This window comes from Ochotona curzoniae, unplaced genomic scaffold, assembly GCF_017591425.1.
Source record: "Ochotona curzoniae isolate NIBS_2020 unplaced genomic scaffold, NIBS_Ocur_1.0 contig_43, whole genome shotgun sequence".
Taxonomy (NCBI): Eukaryota; Metazoa; Chordata; class Mammalia; order Lagomorpha; family Ochotonidae; genus Ochotona; species Ochotona curzoniae.
This window is the reverse complement of record NW_024466218.1, coordinates 910,607-935,422: the sequence shown is the minus strand read 5'-3', so window position 1 is coordinate 935,422 and position 24,816 is coordinate 910,607. Positions and strand designations below refer to the sequence as shown.

Here is a 24,816-nt window from a genome sequence, read left to right as displayed (position 1 = left end):
CAGCCCTGATTCTTGCTGCTGACATGCCCTGCTATTTCCTAACAGAAGTACCCAGCATCTCAAAGACTTCCAAAGACTTCCCTTCTTGGAAGGTTCAGAACTGAACCCTAAAGAGTGGTTGTCGCAAGTACACAACAGTTAAGCCCAGGATGCTGTGAGCTTGGAGGGCCGAGGTTCAATACTGCCACTTTGTGCTGTGCAGCAGCTTCCCGATTTCCCTAAACAACAAGACAATGAGAAAAGTCCACAAAGGGGGTTGTTTAACTCATCTCAAAACATTTCCTGGGGTCCAGCCTGGTACCCTAGTGGCTAAAGTCCTTGCCTTGCATGGCGCCCGGATCCAATATGGGCACCAGTTCTAATCCCAGCTGCCCCACTTCCCATCCAGCTCCCTGCTTGTGTCCTGGGAAAGCAGTCATGGATGTCTCAAAGCCTTGGAACCCTGCAACCACAATGGGAGACCCGGAAGAAGCTCCTGGCCTCGGATTGGCTCAGCTCCGGCCATTATGGCTGCTTGGGGAGTGAATCAGTGGATGACAGATATTTCTGTATCTCCTTCTATCCGTATATCTATGTTTCCAATAAAAATAATTTTTTTTTTAAATCCCTTGGGAAATGTCTGGCCCGCAACCTTTAATGCACTTTGAACAGCAATCTTTCCGAGAGGAAAGAACTTGAGACACAGATGAAGTTTTATTCCAAAAGAGAGAATGCCAAGCTAAAATGGTCTTTGTCACTAATCCTAAAAGAACACTAAAAGTTGCAGGTAATAGCATCCAATTCTGGATGCTTCCTCACCTGTGAACCCTGTACTGAGAGGCCAGTGTCAGAATACAGCAAGTTACGGCATCACCTACAAAAGTCAGCATCCCGTGTCCGAGTGCCGATTCCATGCTCACCTGCTCCACTTCCAACCCAGCTCCCTGCTGATGCACCAGAGAAGGCAGCAGAGGATCACCCAAGTGTCTGAAGTCCCTCTCACCCATGCGAGAATTCCAGATGTACTTTCTGGCTCCTGGCACTGACCTCACATAGCCCCAACCACCGTAGCAATGAACAAGCATTTCTCTCTCTCCCTTTCAAATAAACAAATAAATTTGAGGATAAAACATGTCCAATACAAATAGGAAAGTGATAACTTACTCTATGTCAATGTCAAAGAAATCGATCAAACTGCTCAAACAGGGCAACTCTTGGGGCTGGCACTCTGGCATTATGGGTAAAGCCAGTGCCTGTGACGCATGTAACCCACATGGGAATTGATTCAAGATGGCTCATTTCCAATCTAGCTCTAGCTGCCTACGGCCTGGGGAAAAGCAGCAGAAGACGGTCCAAGTGCTTAGGGTCCCTGCCATCCCAAGAAAGAACCAGATGAGCCTCCTGACCCAGCCCCGGCCTTGGCAGCCATCTGGGGAGTAAGTCAGTGTCTCTGTAGCTCAAGACAGCTTGCAAGCACCTGATGCACCTGTTCTACCTGAATCGACAGCCAGGGGAGCATCCAAACGCAGCTGAAAGAGAAGACACTCACTGTCCAGAAGACAACAAGACCCTTTTATTTTTAAAACTCTGGTGAAATAGTTTGCCAAATGACATCCCTGCAGGTTAGTCACACAATACAGACTTCATCAGGGTGTTTACAGATGGCTAGAATATTTACAAATGCTATCTGCTAGGTAGTAAAGTTTTGTTGCAATTTTTCCAGCACTTACTCCACAGTGAAAGAAAGGGGGCCTATTGGCGTTCTCGTATAAAAATTCTTAACAAATGCAGAAAGGCAATTTCCTGAGAGAAGATTTGTTCTTGAACTATTTTTTTTTTCTTTGAACAATTGGGAATATAGAAACGGGATATAGTTGTCAAAGGATAAGAATGTCTAAGTTAACATTTTTTTTCTTTTAAATTACTTTAAGTACCATTAAGTTAAAATGTTTACATTCATTATAAAAAAAATGCTGTTAAATCTTATGCAAGTGATTTAACACTGATTGCTGCAACGCAAATTGCACTTTTTAAAAAAAAAATTATTGTATACATGGAAGAAAAAAAAATATTTTGTTTGCTACCCTGTTTACAAATGCTGACTGACGTCAGATCAGTCACAACGTGAAGTTTGAGAAACGTCGGTCACAGTGTACATTACAGTCAGAATGCAGTCTTGAAAAATGAGCAATAGTGTTGATTGGAAACCTCAGGAGCCCACTCGACCTCCAGAGACGTGTACCAAATGGCCTCACATGATGTTTTCCATGAACTCATATGAAATCTGCATGTGAAAAGGTAATGAAGAAAATTCTGGAACAACCAAAATTGATCAGAAGAAGCACATGGGCCCGGCACCATAGCATAGCGGTTAAAGTACTCGCCTTGAACGCGCCAGATTCCATATGGGCACCAGTTCTAATCCCGGCAGCTCCACTTCCCATCCAGCTCCCTGCTTGTGGCCTGGGAATGCAGTCAAGGACGGCCCAAGGCTTTGGGACCCTGCACCCGTGTGGGATACCTGGAGGAAGCTCCTGGCTCCTGGCTTTGGATCTGGCTCAGCTCCAGCCATTGCGGCCACTTGGGGAGTGAACCATCAGACAGATCTTCCTCTCTGTCTCTCCTCCTGTCTGTATGTCTGACTTTCCAATTTAAAAAGAAGAAGGTGAAGAAGAAGAAGCACATGACTGGGGCAATACACTGACAGTCCGTTTTTTAAATCCTGCCCTTGGCAAGGTCCTCGGTCCTCAGTCTGGGTTTCTGGAAGCTATGCAAGGGCTGTGGCTCGGAGGGCCAGGCTGGCTGGAGGCAGTCCTGGCTGGAGAGAGGTGGTATGCACCACCGTTGGCGAGAACAGCCCTGTCTTTTCTGCCCTTCTGCCATCCGGTCTCTCCTGGAATACATGTCTTTCAAAATAAAGGCACAGAAATCACACAGCGTGGGGAATGTCTGCCAGCAGAGTTGCCAACGTCCAATCAGGCGCGAGCAGCGCGGTTCAGGCCAGGGCCAGGGCGCACCAGGAATCCTGTCGCACAGAAGAAGTGACCTCCGCCGGCGAGGCCAGGCTGACACCGATGTAGAGCCCATCCTGACCCGAATACTTAAGCTCGCTATTCTCAGGGTTGGTGCTCTCTCCAGCGCCGGACATCACAGGAGCGCCCGCCTAAGCAGAACAGGGGCAGAAAAGAGGGGAGAGTCGGTTACCCATCACTTTGCCAGCAAGTCACTCAAACACAAAAGGAGCAGGCAGGGCAGGGCAGCAAGTAGCAAGCAAGAAAGCACTAAGGAAAACAGGAAGTGGACCTGGCCCCTCCCCGCCACAGCAGGTAAGCGGGCAGCTTTTCACAGTGCAGCACGATGCCCCTGGACAACCCCAGTCTGCTCCATGTTAACTTCAAAAACTGTGATGGCACCCACCCAGCAAGACCCAGGCCGACAGACAGACCTGCAGAACAGACAGCAGGTATTGTGGAACAGTGGATTCCACCCTGGGCATCCTATATCCCAGTGCAGGGCCAGTCCCAGCTGCTATACTTCCCAACCAGCTCCCTGCTGCTGTGCCTGGGAAAACAGTGGAAGGCAGCCCGTTTGCTTGGGTGCCAACCTAGGTGGGAGACGCCAAGAGTTCCAGGCTCCTGCCCTCCACCTGGCCCACTGCTGGTTGTTGTGGCCATTTGGGGAGTGAACCAGCAGATGGCTTCTCTGTCTGTCTGTCTGTCTGTCTCTCACTGTTTTTCAAATAAGTACCAAAATGTAAGAGGATTCACTGAATCACAGCACACATAAGCGTCATTTCCTAAGCACAGGGACAGGAGTACTGGCACAGGGGTACATCCCACCATACCACCCACCATGTCAGCATGCCTGCTTCAGATCCTGGCCATTCCACGCTTTCCCGCTAGTGTGTAGCAGCACAAGACGGTCCAGGAATGCAGGTCCCTGTCACCCATACAGGTAACCCAGATGGAGTGCTTGTCTCCCAACTTTCACCTGGCCTATTCCTGGCTGTTCTATAGGTATCTGGAGAATGAACCCATCGATGGAGACTTACTTTTTTTTCTCTCAAGATTTTTTTTTAATTTGAAAGGCAGAATTATCTAAGAGAGACAGAGACATACATGCACACAGCGAGATCATCTATTCACTGCTGTACTCTTGAATTAGCCACAACAGCAGGAGCCAGACCAGGCTGAAGCCAAGAACATGAAACTCCATCTGGGTTTCCCATGTGGCTACGGGGCCCAAGCACCTGGACCATCTTCAGCTTTCCCAGTCTCATCAGTAAGGAGGTGGATCACAAGCGCAGCATTAGGGACATGAACCCTTCCATATAGGATGACGGTGTTACAGAAGGAGCCTTAACCTGCCACACCACACAGCACCAACCCCCAGCCCTCTCTCCCCGCTCTTCTTTCTCCTTACTCCCTTCTTCAAATATAAATAACAGCTGCATTTCAAAACAAGACTTAAAAATCACCATGTGCTTTATATCAGACCTTCGCACAGCTCAAAAGCTCAAAATTTTCTAAGTTTTTATGATTCTGTTCCACAAATTAGCTGAATCCTTGTTATTACTGGTCAGAGATTTTTTTTTTTTTTTAACATGCACAATTCTAACAAATCTTTAAACAACCATTCATTCTGGTCACATTGACGCTACATTCACAACAGAGAAAACCAGGGCACCACAATGGAACAGAGCCATGCTGAGTCTCCATGGCCTGTGTGTGACCCACTTTGCTGATTTTTTAAATATAAAAGATTTATTTATTTTTATTGGAGGGTCAGAGTTACAAAGACAGAAAGATCTTCCATTCGCTGGTTCACTTTCCACACGACCTCAACGGCCAGAGTTGAGCTGCTCTGAATGCAGGAGCTTCTTCTGGGTCTCCCATATGTGTGGATGAAGGGTCCCCAGGCTTTGGGGCCATCCTCCACCGCCTTCCCAGGCCATGTGCCAGGAGCTGGATATAAGCGGAGCAGCCAGAACATGAACCAACATCCACATGGGATGCTAGTGCTTGCAAGGTAGAGGATTAGCCAATCAAGCCATTGCATCGGGCCCACCTCTATTTCTTCCAGGCAGGATTTGGGTTGTTCTCTAGCCATCACAGTAACTGCAAGGGACTGCAAGGCAGGGTTTTGCAGGGTAAGATCACCAGATCTGGTCACGTAAGTTGGTGTGTGCCTTCCCAGAATCCCTCCCCAAACACACACACACACACACACACACACACACCCCTTGCATGAGGCATAAATCCTTCACTCTTCTAGCAAAATTAGGGACCTGAAAACCCTACAGCAAGTAGTACCTAAACACCTGAACCAGCTTTTTTGTCTTAAATAGCACATGTGCAAAGTGAGAGCTTCTTTAAAAAAAAAAAAAAAAAAATACTTACTTATTTTTATTGCAAAAGCAGATATACAGGAGGAGGAAAGAGAGAGGAAGATCTTCCATCCAATGATTCTCTCCCCAAGTGGCCACAATGGCTGGAGCTGAGCCAATCTGAAGCCAGGAGCTTCTTCCAGGTCTCCCACACAGGTACAAGGTCCCACGGCTTTGGGCCGTCCTCGACTGCTTTCCCAGGACACAAGCAGGTAGTTGGATGGGAAGCAGGACTGCCGGGATTAAAACCAGAGCCCATATGGGATCCTGGCGCATTCAAGGCGAGGACTTTAGCTGCTAGGCCACAGTGCTGTGCCCGAGTGAGAGCTCTGGACAGCAGTTACTCAGGTGTCTAAACTGTAAAACGGACTCCTGTGCAAGTTTTGAAATGCCAGGAATCATCTTGTCAGACCAACTGACTGCTGCGAGTTTGGTCCCACTTTTAAAACATGGTGATCACTTCAGCCCCTACATCCACGAACCCCACGAAATGCAAATCCAATGTTTGTCCAGATTTAGCTTCCCCTCCCCAAATAAGCAAAAGCGTGATAATCAACTACAAAAAAGATGAGGCTCCCTCCCACCAAATTTGGGCACTGCCAACTCTGCACTGATAGGCCCACTCCAGAAGAGTGTGTATACCTGACTGCTTCTGACTTTGCCACAGCACGCGTTATTTAGTGAAATGGAGGAGACAGACAGGATACCTGCATTGGCCCATGAACTAGTCCACCAGGAAGTACTGCATAGTGGGAGGGTCTAGGTCACCATCACGGTCAGCAACAAAAAAACAGGAAATAAAAACAGACATGGCTAGGAGCTTGCAGGCTGTGTGGGGAGCCAACACACATACTCTGGGAAATAAAAAGTTGACAGGGCAGGCAACAGGACATAATGGGTTAAGCCTGTTGCTTGGGACACCCAAATCCCATATTAGAAGCCGTGGGATTTAGTCCTGGCTTTATTTCTGATCCAGCTTCATGCTCATGTGTCTGTGAGGCAGCAGGTGAAGCTCAAGCACCCAGTCCCTGCCACCATGGAGAAGCCTGAATGGAGTTCCTGGCTCCTGGCATCTGCCTGGCCCAGCCTTGGGTCTCAGCGACCTTTCAGGGGTGAATCAGTGGTGAAAGGCATATGTCTCTCTCTGTTTCTCTCTCACCTTTTCTGTTTCCATTGCTCTGAATTAAAATTTTTTTAAAGGGAAGATATTCAGCTGCCTATGATGACTAACAAAGGAAGTAGAGCAAGACTCTTAGACTAATAATAATAATAATAATAATAGAATCATAGAAAGAATCGGGCCCGGCGCGGTGGCGCAAGTGGTTAAGTCCTCGCCTTGCACGTCCGGGATCCCATATGGGCGCCGGTTCTAATCCTGGCAGCCCCGCTTCCCTTCCAGCTCCCTGCCTGTGGCCCGGGAAAGCAGTCGAGGACAGCCCAAAGCTTTGGGACCCTGCACCCGCGTGGGAGACCCGGAAGAGGCTCCTGGCTTCGGATCGGCATAGTATCGGCCGTTGCGGCTCACTTGGGGAGTGAATCATCGGATGGAAGATCTTCCTCTCTGTCTCTCCTCTCTGTATATCCACCTTTCCAATAAAAAATAATCAAAATAAATCTTTAAAAAAAAAAAAAAAGAATCATAGAAAGAATCACAAGGGACAAGGACCCACAGCAGCCTGCTTGGTAGAAGTGAGCTTGGGCTCCAAAGTCACATCCTGACTCAGTCCCTGCCAGGTACCGCCACCTCCCTGGTCCTAGCACAGCTGTGACTAGCAAATGAGGTCACATTTGTAAATATGTCAGCAAAACACCTTGCCCTGTTAAATATTACTTAAAAGGGAGCAATTCAGGAAGAGAAGATTCCAGAAAGGGCATGTGATGAGACACCACCTTGGCCTGTTCAAAAGGGAAGGACTCAGCAAAAGGCTGGCCAGAGAGCCTGCAGAGGGCTGGGCATGCCTCAACCTTCTTACCCATACAGTGCACCTGTGTCACCAGTGGTGACGCATTCGTTAACATGGGTAAAGCCCTGTCTAGCCATAGTGGTGATGACCTAAGTTTGAGCTGTCATTTTTCTTACTGTGATTAAAGAACTCTATTATTGATCCCCCCAATTCTGTCTGCCAGTCCAGGTGAGCTACACACCACCACAGGGCAGGAGCCAAGGTCAGGTTGACCATTCTGAGCCAGATGGGTACTGCTTTCCGGATAACCCTCTCCTGGCACTAGTGATAGTTCTTCAGACACTGAACCAACGCACTCTGCTGTCACTCAAAAAGACTCATTGACTCTCTCCCAAACAAGCCACATTAAAGCAATCAATACCTTGACTGTTGCTCTCATACCTAAGCAATAACCAACGCCACCTGTTGAAATAGCTACTGCCTTTTTCAGACCGTGCACTCCATTCTTCTCTACAGCAGACCAAGGGTCCCATTGTCAAAGGGTCAACCATCCAAATTAACTCAAGTGACATGTGCCTGTGAAAACATTCACTCACTTGAAACCAAAAGCAATAGCCAAATTGTTCAGAAAAGAAGGGCAACTGGACTTGAAGCATTATTTTTAAATATAGTATTGAAATGTGAAACACTGTAGAAGGCTGATGCTGCAGGACTAATGCCAGCTCCTTAGCTGCTGGGAATATATTCTGACCCCAGCCCTTATACAAAGTTGTTAGCAGCCACGTCAAAAGCCCTCCAGGAGCGTATGCCCTACCTAACCCTGTGATTTCACTTCTGGAAATGTATTTAAGGAAACCATTTAAAAGAAGGGAAAGGCTCCGCACAGGAAGCCATCCATTGCAGCATTCCTTATAATAGTGGAAACCATGGAAACAATCTGATGGCTCAATAATATGGGAATGGTTTGGAAAAGCAGGGCATATCCGCTCAGCGAACTATTAAGCAATTATTAAAAATAATAAGATCATGTAGCAAGACGGAAAAAATTCCAGACTATGATGTCAAACGAAGAACGGCAGGATATGAATTTTTTGTCACAATCACAACTTCTCCACACACAGGCACAGCTCTCACAAGGAGACCCAGGACATGATGGGGAGAATTAAGGAGCCACCTGTCTTTCACCCATGCTTACTCCTCTGAATATTTCTGTTGAATGGCGTACTGCAATCTGCAATCTAGCCTTAAAAAAGAACCCAAGACATGAGCAGTGTGCGGAAGAACAAGGCACAAGCACTTGAGGTGAGTCATCCTAGAAGTGTCCTGAAACAGCTGGGCCAGCAGAATCCTAGCAGAGGCGAGGTCAACCCTGTGTCCCCAAAACCATCTCTATGCTGGACCAGCTGCACAGAACACACTGCAACCCTGAAGCAGAGGAAAAAGTTCTCAAAACCGCCATCAATTAAAAAAAAAAAAAAAAAAAAAGGTCTACACATGGCATAGCAATTCTCTCTAGGGAATGGGCTGTTGATCATAACATTCTTCTAAGCCCCTCTCCCCTCCTCCAAGATAGTTTGGCGAGAGGAAAAAGCCGATAAATATATGACCATCTTGGATCTACCATATACAAAAGCCTAAATTTTCAGCTAATTAAAATCTTCCCAGTATCTCAAGGAACACTTCAGAGAAAGCTAATTCAGACCCTGGCACTTCTCTATCCTATACCCAGCTAAGTAAGCATTGCCAAGCCAAGGTAGGAAGGAGCGCTTTGAGAAGGCACGCGCGGCGCCACCGACCCTAGCTCCTCCCAGCAGGCAGCGCAGGAGAGGCCAGGCACCCGACCTGCTCTCTCTCTCTCACTCTCTGATCAAAGTGCAATACAGGGGTGGAGCAGAAATCTGCTCTGTTTCCATTCACAGCTTATCTGCCCTCCACCCTCCCACAGACAGCTGAAAATGGAGGCACTTCCTGTTGAAAGGATGTGTTATCAGCAGCAGACCCAGCCTGGGCTTAGCCAGGTTAGGTGGGAGACAGGCAGGGCAGCCGGGCTGGAAAACTCCCTCCGAAAGGAATAAATGACTTCAGGGAGCACTTGGGCTGCTGTCGCTTGGGACATGGAAAATATCCCCTGGCCTGGGAACTTGGCACAGCTCTTTATTGTTATAAGATTTATTTTATTTATTTGAAAGGCAGAGGGGCAGAGAGGATGGAGGGCAGGAAAGAGCTCCTCCACTTGCTGGTTTAATCCCCAAATGGCCAGAGCAGTCGGGGCTGAGTCAGAGCAAAACCAGGAGCCAGAAATTCCATCCAGGTCTCCCACATGGGTGACAGGGTTAGCCTCTGCTGCTTTCCCAGGTGCCATAAGCAGTAGAGCAGCCAGGTCTCGACCAGTGCTCAGCTCTGGAATGAGAGTGTAGCAAGCAGCAGCTTAACCCACAGCATCACAATGCCAGCCCTAACATAGTTCATCTTCAAATCACCTAGATATTTTCTGTGAGAATGAGTCTTCACTGGTTTGGGGCATTTATTTGAAAAGTTAAGGGTGTCTGTTTTGATAAATGCATGTAGTCAAACACCTTGCAGAGTGCCTGGCTCCTGGAGGACTCCCAGTAATGCGACTTCTTTCTTCTCCTTTCCCTTACTCACTTCTGATAGGGATATCTAGGAAATCCAGGTAATGGCACAGTACATGGCAAACTAAGCCTCTCCCTGAAGGGGCAGCATCCCATATGGGTGCTGGTTCCAGTCCCAGCAACTCCACTTCAATCCAGCTCTCTGCTACGGCCTGGAAAAGCAGCAGCAGAAGCTGGCCCAAGTCCTTGGGCCCCTGTGCCCATATCAGACCCCCTAAGAAACTCCTAGCTCCTGGCTTTAGACTGTTACAATCATGTGGGAAGTATACCAGCAAATGGAAGATCTCTCTCTCTCTTTCCACTTGTCAAACAAAAGTAAGTAAATCTTAAAAAAAAAAAACAAAAAAAAAAAAAACCATCAATGAGGGATTTTCAAAAAAGACAATGGAAACACACATTATGAAGACCCGAAGTGCGCATCGACAATCAACACATACATTTCACTTCAGAGGAAGAAAACAAGGGTGTGATCATGCCTCTGTGCTCTCGGCTCAGAGCGGCCTTGAGCTGGCCAGGCAGACAGACACGGCAAGCAGGGCAAGGGTGGGTGAGGTCACTTCCAGGTGCTGCTGCCCTCCCTTGCTCCAGGGCCAACTCTGGGCCAGCCATCCTGCCCAGCTATGCAAGTCTGCTCTCATCTGAGTGCCAGATGCAAAGTCGACTCGGTGATTATTTATTTAAAAGTGGATGACATAAACTCACAAAGTTTCTGCCTCCCCTAGCACTTGGGAAAACTGACCATCACCTGAAACTTTCAGATTCTTCCATGAGCTTAACAAAGTAAATGAACACACTTTCTCTTCCAAAGGAAGGTCGTGCTGCCCTTAGCTTTCTCTCTCCTCTCTCTCTCTCTGGATATATTTGAAAGGCAGAGAGGGGCCCGGCGCGGTGGCGCAAGTGGTTAAGTCCTCGCCTTGCACGCCCGGGATCCCATATGGGCGCCGGTTCTAATCCCGGCAGCCCCGCTTCCCTTCCAGCTCCCTGCCCGTGGCCCGGGAAGGCAGTCGAGGACAGCCCAAAGCTTTGGGACCCTGCACCCGCGTGGGAGACCCGGAAGAGGCTCCTGGCTTCGGATCGGCATAGTATCGGCCCGTTGCGCTCACTTGGGGAGTGAATCATCGGACGGAAGATCTTCCTCTCTGTCTCTCCTCTCTGTATATCCGCCTTTCCAATAAAAAATAATAAAAATAAATCTTTAAAAAAAAAAAAAAAGAAAGGCAGAGAGAGAAAAGGAGAGACAGAGAGATATTTGCCAAAAACAGCCAGGCCGGCACAGGCAAAAGTCAGCAGCCGGGAGCTTCATCCGGGTATCCCATGTGGGGGTGCACGAGCCCAAGCACTTAAGCAGTCCTCTGCTGTCTTTACCAGGCCAAAAGCTGGGAGTTGGATCGAATGTGAAACAACAGGTCCCATGTGATGGTTCAGTGGCTAAAGTCCTCGCCTTGCATGTTCCAGGATCCCACACAGGCACCAGTTCATGTCCCAGGTGCTCCACTTCCCTTTGAGCTCCCAGCTTGTGACCTGGGAAGGCAGTGGAGGATGGCCAGGACCTTTGGGCTCTGAACCCATGTAGGAGATCTGGGAGAAGCTCCTGGCTCTTGGCTTCAAATCAGCTCAGCTTGGGCCATTGCAGCTACCTGCAGAATGAACCAGCAGATGGAAGATTTTTTTGTCTTTCCTTCTCTCTATAAATATGCCTTTCCAATAAAAATAAATAAATGTTGCGGGGGGGGGCGGAATAAAGCAACAGTGCCATGCACCAGTGCTTATATGGAATACTGATACACAGCAGCTTAATCCACTGTTCACAGCCATAGTCAATCCTTTCCTGGGAATCTCATTGACTGCCCCTTTGGCCCCGGGGGTGGCATCCACAGAAGATGCTGCTGTTTACAAGGATAGAGAATATTTCTCTCCTGTGTACAGGAACAAAATGCTTACATTGTCATTATTCCACTACCTTTTCAAAATATGTTCCTGATGAACAAATACAAACTGCAAGGGGTTTATCCCACTTGAAGGTGACTAAAGGAAATGGGTCACTAGAAGAGAATAGTCTGTTCTCTTCAAATAAAGTAGCAAAGGATCCTGGGGCAGGATTTGAAACTTAGTGGATTACCATCCACCAGGAATGGCTGAGCTCTTCCACAGGCTGACTGACTTCCCAGACGGTCACAAGGGCAGGGGCCGGTACAGATTCAAGACAGGTTCCTGGAACTTAATAAGCCAGGTCTTCCACCTGTGTCGCAGGGGTGCAAACGCTTGGATCATCTGCCACCTTCCCAGGCACAGGAGGGAGCTGGACCTAGAACCTGTGCTCTGATGAGGGATGCTGGAGTCACAAACAACAGTTAACCCAGTGCCCCAATCACCCATCTCTCCTTTGATATCAAGACTAGACCAGCACCTGAATCTCCCCCTCCGGATGACAAAGCACACCTCAGCCACTGCTCCAGGCAGCATCCACAATGCATGCAAACCTGACAGCATCAGGAGGCCACTAAGCCCTGGGAGGAATGAAATCTGTCTCCTACCAGAGAGATAGGAATCAATTACCAGCATCTTAACAGCATCACGCCATCTCTCCACATTTCTCCATTGGAAAAGTCAAGATCTCTCCCTGATATCTTGGGAGTCTAACTAAAAGTGACCTGCAAAAAAAGTGCTTATATAAAACTGTATTTCTTGAGCTTCAAAGGTCCTCGGGCATCTCTCACCAGCAAAATAAATAAATAAATAAATAAATAAATGCTTGAAGAGTTTTTCCAGAGGGGAGGAAAGCAGAGGCCAAGTCTCGGCAGTGTGCTCCAGTCATTCGGGCAGGAGTCATGCTGGCACCAGCTGCCTGCATCGGTGCTTCATCACAGAATGAGCAGCGGAACTGAACTCCGGTTCCGGAACACACGCCCAGGGGCTCAGGCAAGACCCTACACTGCCCAACAACGAAAGGAACAACACACCACAAATCAGTCATCATTCACTGACCTAGAGCCAACCACGCCTAGGACCCCAACAGGGCGATGGAGGCAAGGCTTTATGATGTAGTTGTTCAAGCCTTTCTTAAAATCTGGAGCCAAGGAAATCATGTTTATCAAATAAATTTTTTTAAAAAGCACACACACACACACACAAATTATGTTCATCCTCAATCTCAAAGATTCTAAGTACTGGGCTTGTCATTAAGACGTGTGATAGGCAACTTGTTTCCGAATTGTCACTTTGCTAAGTGTCTTTGGAGATGTCTTGTTTTTTTAATTATTGAAATTTTCAGGGATTAACGAATAGGCCTAAACCTGCACAGAGCTCAGACTGTATTTAATTCACATCACTAGGTCTCCATGCTGCTAGTAACTCTTTTGGCAGACACCCAGGAAATGCATAATAAATTACTTTTGTTCCAGTAAAGGAATTCATTTTCTTCGAAGATTCATTTAGCAATAACATTTCGGAGCATTCTAAGCCAGATTTCTTAAATTTGGCCATGTTTTCCCGTAACGTTATTTCATGTGTTGTGACAAAATTTGTGTATTTTTATAGAGGATGACAAAAAAGCAAAAAATTTGTAAGTTGCAAGGCAAATTTGTGTCCTAAGATGAGGCCACCTGACAAAGCAAGCAACTGCTGTCTACCCTTACTCTTTCAGTTTTACTCTGACCTTCAGATTGCTTTTTTAAATTTTGTTTGACATTTTTTAAAAGATTTATTTATTTTTATTACAAAGTCAGATATATAATATAGGAAGAGGAGAGACAGAGAGGAAAATCTTCTGTCTCATGATTCACTCGCAAAGTGAGCGCAATGGCCAATGCTGCGCTGATCCAGAGCGCCAGGAGCCAAGAACTTCCTCCAGATCTCCCATGTGGGTGCAGGATCCCAAAGCTTTGAGCCGTCCTCAACTGCTTTCCCAGGCCACAAGCAGGGAGCTGGATGGGAAATGGAGCTGCCGGGATTAGAACTGGCGCCCATATGGGATCCTGGTGCGTTGAAGGTGAGGACTTTAGCTGCTTGGCCACTGTGCCGGGCCCTGGCTTTCAGATTGTAATCAGGAGTCATTTAAGCATAAACCACAGCTCTGCAATACATCAGATGAACATATGAATTCCACACTACTTAAAAGCCAACACAACTTCACTGTCTCCCAAAAAAACACACAAATCCATTGGGCGGTAACAGTGTAAAATATTTTCTAATGACTCATTTCTGTCCTCCCCACTTCTCTGTCTCTGAAACACACACACACAGAACCTCTAGAAAAAGCCTTGCGAGAGAAAGAAAAGCATGTTCACTCCACTTGGCCAACACTTCCCCACTGGGGTGACATATGACTTTCGCTGGAGACTTTCACTGGAGACATGGTCAGACAGGGACATGAGTTATTAAAAGGGGCTGTGAACAAAGAAAAAAGAGGGGAGCCTGGCACACAGGGAGCATCAAGATAAAATGCCAACAAAATATTTATGTTCATGGCTTGTAGCAAGTGGCAAGTGGGATATTAATAACCGTGATGATTGGTCAACTCCCTGGGAGTGGTAACAGAGCCGGCCCGGGAGGCAGGAGACGTCGGTTCCAGCCCCGACTTCAACACGGGCTCGTTTTGTGACCTGATGGAGTCACTCGGGATCCTGGTTTATAAATGAGGCAATAATAAGCCCTAACCACAACTCTCTCTCTCAGACCCCTGTGGGAGATTAATGATATATTTAACTCTTTTTTTAATTCTTTTAGAAAAGATTGGGCAATACACTGGGAGGGGGAAGGAGTCGGGTATATATTTAAGAATTGCTTTTTTTTTTAATGATTTCATAAAAATTAACTGAAGACAACTGTAACATTGAGAAAGTACAAAACATCAGGCACTGAGTGTGGAATTAAACCACACCATTGGAAGAACTGCTCCTGCTGCACTCTTCTCTGACATTTAACCTTGCAAGAAGCACATTAGGTGTGTCAACCACAATACGTTGTAGTTCAGTAATACCCGCAATCGTACTGTTAATACAATCATTTTTCTACCTGATATTATCCAATTTCCAGACTGTGTGACGTTGCCATACATTTTATTGATAAGAAAAATGTTCATTTTAAAAATTTACAGGCAGGGCTTAACATGCTTGGTCACAAGCAAATCACGTCTTATTCTATAGTCCCACCTGCTTCAGTGGAAGGACGTTTGACATTGAAATGAACTCATCAACATTAGTACAACTTCTTTAAGAAAGAGTTCAAAGAGATGGACTAGTTACACACATCACCTGCTATGCTGTAGTGGCAGAGGCCTAGGGCCAAATAAAACCCCACCTCTTAATTGGAGGCATGGCCTTGGGACCGAGTTCCACCTCCTGTAATCCCATTCAGAAAGATGAAAGAGAAAGCGTGCAGCGGGCACTTGGCACATAAAAAGCACCTGACAGAAGCCCCTCTCTCAAGTGAGAAAGTAGGGGGAAGACTACGGAACATTCGAGAACAAAGTGCTCATTTTCTGCTCCAGCCCAGGAACCTCTTTGCTGCAGCTGCTCCCCCATTCCCCTTCCACCTTCATGGTCAAGTCTCTGTGAAAGAACCACGCCAAGTCCTTCAGGACGGCACCTTGCAGCTCTTTAGCAGGAACTACTAGCCAAAGTGTTTCCACTTCACGAAGAGTGGGTTCAAGCCTGCCGACAAGCAATTTCCCTCCCAGTGCGAAATGCAAAGCTCCAGAACTAATGTGGCATGTTCCATTTTTGAACAAAGGGGACTAACATTCATACAGAAAACAGAATCCCTAAGAATGTTAAACACACGTCTGCAAGGTGGCTGTGTGTTCGTCAGGAGTCCTTATAGTGCCCACCCAGACTCACCCCAGCAAGGGGCATGACAAGCTACGGCCACACACCCTTACCCACCACACAGCCTGAGCACGGCAGTGGAGAGAACAGGTCTGGACCAAGCCACAGGGCATCCCAGCAGGGATATGGAACAGGAGCAACCACACAGACACCTCACCGAGAGGCTGGGGGACACAGAACCAGGGAGCAATGGCCCTGGGATGAAGCCCACCTTTCTGCACCATGAATGGCAGCAGTGAGTAACTTCTCTCACTGGCACAGCGTCCCCATCAGCATGGGTAGCCAGGCAGCCTGCAGTCAGAGCCGCTCCGGTGAGTGTGTGAGGTCAGTGCGCACACTTAGCTCCCAGGAGCTGCTCCGTGAGCAGGAAATAGACAAGCAGGGGCTTGCCAGCATCTGCTTGCATCAGTTATCGAGATGCTCCCAAGGAACATGGTTTTCATTCTTGGACTCGGACATACAGAGAACACATTTGACATCAAAGCAGTGGTTAGGTGTAGTCCACCACTTAGAAGATGAACATGGTCTGGGCCCTGCTGTAGGCTGGCCCTACACTAATATTTGAAAATACCTACTTGGTATGTATTTTGTCAGCTTCATTTCCTGCCTTTGGCTTCTTAAAGTCTAGGCTCCAGTCACGCTGAACTCCTAAAACCATCTCTCACTTCCACGGATTGTCACATTCTGTCAGAAAACCTCCGTCTTTCCCAACTTCTCCCTTCAAAAGCCCTGCCCAACTAGGTAGGGGTGGGTGTTTGGCCTACTGATTTAAATGCCCTCATCCTACACAGGTGTACCTACGTTTGTTCATCTGCCCTGGCACAACACCCTGGGAGGCAACAGTGATGGCACAAAAATGAGGTCCCTGTTACCCACGAAGGAGACATGGACTGAGCCCCCAGCTTCTGGTTTAGGACTAACCCAGTTCCTGGGGGGACGGGAGGAGAGGGACATGGTGGGCATTTGGGGTGTGGGAATGCGCGCTCTCTCCCCCTCTCAAACAACTGGATAAGAAAAATTCCTGCCCAACTAAGTCCAGGAAGCCATTTTACTTTGGTTTCTCCTTGAAGCGCTTCCTCATCTGGCCAGAGCGGTCTGGACGCCCATGCCTGGCTCACGCGGCCACCATCATGAACAAAGCCAGGCCTGGGACCCAGCTTCGCTCAACTGCAAACAGTGCCCCCCTCAGGGCAATCTGTTCAAAAGCTGCAGGGCCAAACAAAATTCCCCAGGGACTGCTGTGCTACAGCAGGAACTTCAGCAAGTTCATGGAAAATGGAATGAACATTTTATTCTGGTGCAAAATTCCTGAGATCCACGCAGTTATTTCATAATCTGCATTTCTTCTATGAACTTTTAGAGCCCACACAAAGGTTTAATGATGACATCATCACTACCTCCAGTCTTAATACGAACTTAAACAGGCTTGATTTTTTTTAAGTATTTATAGAAACTGTGTTTAGACAGGCAAAGTGTATTCAGTGATTACTTAATCTCAGACTTGAAGTCTGATGGCTAATTTCACCAAATCAACCTTGCTATTTGAAGTTACTAAAACGCTTTATCTATGAGGTTCTGGGGTTGGACTATATAAATTTTATATAAAATATCCTTGAACTTTTCAAATGTTAAGTCGTAAGACACAGGAAGATAAGAACATGAAGGGGCTACCTTTTAAATCTTATGAGACCACGGACCAAGTTACCACATTTTCCTCCTAATGGCTTTAAAAGTAACCTCAGCAAAATTAACTCGGGAGACCTCGCGCAATAGCCTAGTGGCTAAATCTTCTTGCAACTGCAGGGGTCCCATATGGGCACTAGCTCAGGTCCCAACTGCTTGCTTCCTTTCCAATTCCCTGCTTGTAGCCTGGAAAAGCAGTCCAAGACGGCCCAAAGTCTTGGGACCCTGCACCTGTGTGGGAGACTCAGAAGAAGCTCCTGGCTTCAGATCAGCTCAGCTCCATCCTGCCTTTGCAGTCACTTGGGAAGTAAACCAGTGAATGGAAGATCTTTCTCTCTGTATCTCCTTCTCTCTGTATATCTGCCTTTCCAATTAAAAATAATAATAATACATTATAATGACAAAAAATGTATTTAGTTTATTTAGATCAACTAAACACGTTTCTCAGTAACCCTATGTGTACGGGATCATTTCTTGCCAAAATGACTGCTTTTGACAAGAAATTAATTGAACTTAGCAATTCCTGTAAAAAGCACAACGAATCCAAAAGAACACAACAGGCAATGTTGTAATGCCAGTCTCAGACAGGAGGCTGCTTGCTCTCCATCCAACATGTGCACACTGCTGACAACAAGGAGAAACCGAGTCGGGAGGTGGCCAGGTCATACTGATGACTCAGGTCAGAAAGAAGAATGTTTACTTTAAACAAGCACCGAAGGCCGGGACATGCAACCAGTCCCATAGAGAAAGCATGCTGAGCAACATAACATGCTGGACATTTCAGCGCATGTCCCGGCTGGCCCACCAGCCGGGGATCCTGCCCACTGTCCAGGGCTGTCCAGGAGGGGAGGCCTGGATGCCCAACTCCCAGCACCAACACCCAGGGCAGCCTCCTGTGGGTCCCCACATACCAGCCAAGAAAGCTCAGGAGCCTAGCTCCCCGACCGGGACATGGCACCATCAGGTAAGAGGTCTACCACCAAGGCAGGTGGGGGATACCTCTGTCAGGCCTTAGGACCTGAAAGAAGCCTACTGGAGACAGTACCCATAACTGCCAAATGACTTCTAAAGATGTTCAAACCCACAGGTGCAATCTGGGCATTTTGATTTCCCGATAATCATTCAGGATCTTTAAAAGAAAAGCAATCCTGATGCCATTTCCATCTCTAAATGCACGAATGTCAGGTCCCCTCCCTGTTTCTTAGGGCTGCCTGACAATGCCCTTGGTTTTGTACCTGATTGCTATTGAAATTCAGCCAACCAAGGACGTGCACACTTGTAACACACACATTTGCTAAACAACAAACGCACCAAATAGCACCTTGATCCGGGGGTCCCATGGTTTCTTCACCTACTGCATTTCACCCAATCTTATGGGCAGCCATTCACAGAGCCAGCTGCCCTCCAGCACCTCACGCTGTGACCAGAATGGCAAAATGACACAACACTGTCAACACAGCCACTGTTTAAAAAACGCTTCTGCCAGCTGCTGGCAAGGGATGCCTCCAGCATGCTCTGCACAGCTCCTCAGCTGTCACACAGAAGATCTCTCACTTCCCACTCCCCAGAGGAGGGCACGCAGGGGCCTTGCCTCCCCAGGAACAGGCAGGGAACACCACTCAGTTTCTCCCGACAAGTAGGCCTGGATCCAACCCCACGGCTCAGGGGGTGCTTATAGTGACCCCAGGAACCTAAGAGCCCAGGTGCAGCACAAAATACAGTGGGAAAGAGTCATTCCCTGGTGGAAGAGGGGAGGGGGGGCAGGGAGATAAACCCTCCTCTGCCCATCCCCTCTTCACCAAGAAATTGCCAGCAACACCTTGGGCCCACCCAGCCCCCACTGGCTTCCCAGCTCCTGTGGAGACTGGCTGAGCTACAGGAGGGATGGGCAACAGCTCACAGCAGAAGCCCCCGGGGCCATGCCTGGGGTGGACAGGAGAGGTCCCAGGGCAGCAACAGGAGGTGAACTCGACCCGCTCCTCCGCCAGCCCAACCCCTACTCCTTCCAAAAGAATGAAATTTCCTCTGTGCCATAGGGGGGCACCAGATTGGATTTGCTAACACTTTGGGAAACTTTACAACACAAAACTACCAAAGCAAAACTCAGCCCCACCTAGATAGACCCCATCCATTATTCAAATCGGGCCTTTGCCACACCCCAGCCAGTAGATGTCTACCTGTGAAAGTGGCTTGAAAGTTTGACAGCAAATCCCCACTGGGCTGGGAGAGCCAAGGCCAAAAGGGAGACCTGCGGCTCCCTCTGCACCCTGGAAAACCCACACACAGCTTCTCTCCTTCAACCACAAAATTTCTCTGACGACTTAGGAGTAAGAATATTCTTAAAGGATTTTGATCTTCATTTCCCTACAAGTGTTCTAAGGGACCATACACACACACACTCAGTCCATCTTTATAAATACCTGAAGCATTTCTTAATAACCTACAAATGACCAACCAACTGAAGGTTTCCTTCCCATAAACAACCGTGGTCTTGTAGAAAATGAGTGGGTGGGCCAAGAAGTAAATAATTAGTTTTTGTTTTTTAATCACAGCCATCAAGTCTGTGGTTCCCCAACAGCTCAGGGGCAGCACTTTCGATTTTACCTGAGGCACTCGTGTGTAAGAATTTTTTTCCAAGCCCCACCTCCAGTTGAGGACTTAATTCAGGCTGGGGGCCGGAATTTGTAGTATTTTATTAAAGTACCCTAAACAAACAAAAATTTAAAAGAAAGTACCCTAAACAAATGCAGGGTTGAAACTACAGAAGCAATTACCATGTAGGTGGGGCTTTAAATGTTGATGTTTATCTCAAAAACAGAATCCTTAAAAATCACTGAGGCACACTTTAATATTCTGATTACCAGGTCTTTGCCCTGAGTCTTAAGATCGTTAAGGGATTTTTTGTTTGCTTGCTTGCTTTGTTTGCTTGCTTGTTGTTGTTGCTGTTGTTGTGTTGTGTGTGTGTGTGTGTGTGTTAAGAGCTTCCCAGTTAAACATTACAGCAGGACAGCTCTCCTAATCAGTTTTCAAGAACTCACTCGGTGACCTTCGCAACCCCCACGCGCCAGCACCTCCCAGGGATCCTGGGCTCTCCACGGATCAGCCAAGGCGCGGCCGGAGGTGCAAACGCAGGACCGAGGGAAGGAAGAGCGAGGCGGCAGCTCCGCTGGCAGCACAGCTGGAACTGCTGTCACGCGAGAAAGCACCTCCTTTCAAAGGACAAGGGTCCAGGGGCCCGTGAAAGCCGCGGCTTTCCCAGTCCGTCTCTGAAATTCTCACTTAACAGCACGAATAACAACCCAGAAATAAAACAACTGAAAGCTCCTCAAACCAAAACTCCTTACTTTCACTTAGGTTAATTTAACCATAAAAAAGTGATATGGATCTTAATTAAGAGGTCTGTAAAGCACTTACATTTGTCATTTTGTTGACATTCAAATGTAATTTCCTCTAAAAACTATTCTTAGGTATCAACTAACTAAACTGAATTGTTGGTTTAGATTATTGAACCACAAGATAAGATAAAATTTCAAGATAACTTGCGAGAGCAACCCACAAACTCGCTTCATAGAAGTTGCTCTACACTGGTTTTTACACTTACCCCTGAGGCTGTGGGTTGCGTGGTGGGGGAAGTGTTTTTGCTGCAGTCATCTGAGTTGGAGGAGGTGGAAGTTGGAGTCATAGGAACGGAATTATTGCTATTACCTGCAACAGTCAAGATAAATACGTATTATATACTCTGCTGGTAAGGGCGGCAAAAAAAACCTTGCAATCAAATGGCAATTGGCGATAGTTACCAGAGCAAGACTTTGATTTAGTTATGTTCTTAGGTTTTCGTTTCCTGGTTTGAATTCCCTCTTTTTTCATAGCAAGAGGTCGAGGCACCTAGAATTTTTTCATAGCTCATTAGCTCAATAAATATTTTTTGAAGCAAAAGCAACAAAGGAATCAACAACAGTACTGCAAGCCCTCATTTACAAATCTGGCATAAATTGCAACCCTGTTTTTATGTACAATAGATTCAAGTGCACAAAGACTACCCCCTCAAAAGTAGAAATTCCTTCCGAAAAAAAAAAAAAATCTGGGGTTTGCCAGATTGCACAGTAGATACATATTGGCATATAAATTTCGTCATATAAATTTAAAAGCAATCGCGTGGTACCCTGTCTTTCCCTTACTGATACAGAATTGCCTTTCTTGGTCCCACTTTGTTTCGTTTCTAGCTAGAACTGTCACTCCAGCACACAAATGTGTAAAGATACAGAAGTTAACTGGTTACTGTGCATTTCTGGTTGGTTTCTTTACCAGTACAGTGTTTTTAAAAAACTTGCTGCCGCATTAGCAATTCAAAAACGCACATGTCCCACATTTTCACTATGCTAAATCTGGCAGAGAGCGCCTAGTGGACCTGTGTGTGATGACTGGGCTGGCAGCATTTGTTATTTCTTCGGGTACTTCACAGTTCATCCTAACGAGCTCCATCTTGGGCTCAGCACAGCATTACTTACACCCAGATTCTGCTCTTCTCTCTTTCTTTTGCTGATTGGGATTAAAACTGAAACATGTACAAACCAGACAACCCCCACTGTATTACGTAGGAGCAGAGCATGTGGCGCACCCCATGGAGTTTCATGTAGAGTCCACAAGCATTGCACACGGGTTCACCTTCAGCATTCCGGCGCCATAAGGTGGTGGTGGTAGTGTGACAGTTGGCACAGGACAATCCAAGCCGCCGCGACGAAGGCTAGAAAAACCAGCACAAACAATGATGTTTATCATCTGCTACAGGCATATGCTAGGACATCATGTCTCTCACCAGGAAGCAGATGCCTGGCTTATTAAAAAATGAAACATCTCTGCCATCGGCAAGTGGTTACCTGGCTTGCTGTAAGTGAAATGATCTCATTGGGAGAAGAAAATTGTGGGGGGTGAGGGGAGAATTAGATTGATGTTCTTGGTAAGAAGTGACGGATTTCCATAGTATGCTCAACCCCACACATTTGACCGGCATCTAGGGGTTGTGGGATAACTGGGACACATCCCACATTTCAGCCAGAACTTGGTTTTCCAAATTACTGCCATTTTCTAAAGGAAATCGGGAGAGATCCTAAACATTGTCTCTAGAGTTACGCTCAGACACCAGAAGTAATCGTGCAAGCAGGCCTGATGGGAGTCCCTCCTGCCACCCCAAATTCCCACTGGTGGACTGCACGCAGCCTGGCTCTGCTGCTTCACAGCTCTGACAGAGGAGCCATGAAATGTGATCAAATACCTGCAGAAATTCTGTGTACATTGGGAAAAATGAAAAACATAAATAAAAAATATTTTAACATCTTCTACAATAATCATGATTGTCTGCTACCTGACAAACGACACAATAGCAACTGTCACAGGATTAGTGCAATATTATCGTTGCCTTTCAGTGATACCAGGGCGGTCTCTTTCCTCAACTTTTCTTCACACTGCACGTGCCTGGGCCAACAGTCAGCCCCTGCCACTCACAATCTCACCTTCCCTTCATGCCCTCAACATCCAGACAGAAAATCTACTTCCTCTATTACATGTGAATCACGAAGAATGTAAGCTAGTGACAAATAATTTGTTTTAAAATTATCAAATTCAGTTTTTAAAATTACTATATTATATACTCTTGCATATTGCATAGTTTTTATTATAAAGACCCCATGGGGAAAATTCAGGGACCAAAGCAAGCTGCAAGTTGATTTGAACATTAGCTAGACTAGGAAAAAAATTAAGCAAGCTGAACTGAACATATAAATTGAGAAAAATTCACTGGTCAGAGGCAGGATTTCCTTATCTCTTTTGCCAAATTCACAGATGTAATTGAATTCCGTATTTACCGTTTGCATCCTGCCATACCACCTCAGCATCATTCATTACAGACCAGCCACCAAGAGCCACTGTAAGCCTTTTAGCACTGGGACATTCTCAGTACTGCATCAGTTCTCCTTGGGGACACTGTTTTGCTAAATGGATGAAAATACATTAACAACTGCTTACACAGCAGGTCTTCCTCTCACTCTCTCTCAAAAGAAAATTGTATTCTACGTGTTCCCTTCTCTTTGTAATTGGAAATCAGCAAAGGACAGACGGGAAGGCTCATTTTACAAACAGGCCATTTATGACAGTTTCCAGTGGAATTTGGAGCCAATGTGAAGCAAACCTGTTATCAGAATCTGCCATTATTACCAAGAACTTTATGACTGTCAACTGCACATCATAAGTGAAGCCAGTCCCCATAAACATGTGAAAAGAAGGTGAATGGGTTATAAAAGTTCCTTGTAACAAGAGATCTCAGTTATATTCCTCACTGACAAGGAATTCTAGTTACACCATAAATCTCCTGTTTTGCAATGTATTACAAGTTCAAATTCACAGTGATTGGTTCTGAACTGCTGGCTAAACAAACTTGGGTTCAACATTCTGTTTCTGTGAACTAAGCCAGACCCATCAAAACCATAAATAAGAAGCCCACAAGGAGAACTAATTGATCGTGACACACCCTGCAATTGGTATCATTTATAACCCATTTACAAAGCATACTGGCTGACCTTGGTCACTGCCAAGACACCTGCCATACAGAAGGAAAACCACCCCATTCAGAAATGTTAAAAAGCTGTTTTTCCTCTGCTAGCAGTTATTTTTCACTGGTAAGTGAACGAAACAAATAGCACTATCAAAATATGGATGCGACTAGAATATCTAATGCGACTAGAGTTAAACAGCTGCTACCACTTCGGATTTTTCCTGTCTCCAGAAAGGGCTCGGCTAATTCAAGTACATCTCCAAAATAATTAGAATAGGTGTCACTGTCTGATACACAAAAACGTGGGCTTTCTTGCAATATTTCCCAATGCTGCTGCTACCTTTTTTTTTTTTTTTTAATCCGAGGCTATATGAAAATTAGGGAGCCAAGTACTGAAATTCAGAGGATGTGAGACTATGGGAAGCTGCAGCAAGGTGAAGGCACATAGGCTCATTAGCTTGGGCCACTTTATTTTAAATGCATTAAAAACAAAAACAGCCATAAAACTAATTGCTTCTCTTTAAGGTGTCAGACTTACATTGTGATGCAATTTCACTCTAATCTATTTAACGCAAACAACATGGGCAGCATTTGTTCCTGCTAATTAGAGTATAACAATTAAATAAATTACCTGGATACTTAAGACGTCTGGCATCCGACTGTAAAATAACTTACTTTAAAAAGTATTAAACTGTGAGTACCTGACTAAACAAATGTTAACCTTGCCACAGCTTTGCTGAGCTCGTCTACTTTTCTCCATTTGCTAGTCCTGCTAACAAACACACATAACAATGACAATGCCAGGCTAATCCTACAAGAAAACCAAAATTTGCACTTCGAAACCGGTGAAGTCTGTTTC

General features: G+C 46.4%; 1 protein-coding gene across 1 annotated transcript in view; it reads right to left on the bottom strand.

Annotated features, from left to right (window-relative positions):
• Positions 1-2,586: 2,586 nt before the first annotated feature.
• The window catches only part of GATA6 (GATA binding protein 6), a 29,693-nt gene continuing 7,463 nt past the window's right edge, over positions 2,587-24,816 (bottom strand). The window contains exons 4-7 of the mRNA XM_040984791.1: positions 22,029-22,154; positions 21,208-21,295; positions 21,012-21,115; positions 2,587-3,142 (exon numbers count right to left, since the gene is read on the bottom strand). Of these exons, the coding sequence (XP_040840725.1) occupies positions 2,975-3,142; positions 21,012-21,115; positions 21,208-21,295; positions 22,029-22,154 (486 nt within the window). The 3' untranslated portion in view covers positions 2,587-2,974. The remainder of the gene's footprint in view (positions 3,143-21,011; positions 21,116-21,207; positions 21,296-22,028; positions 22,155-24,816) is intronic.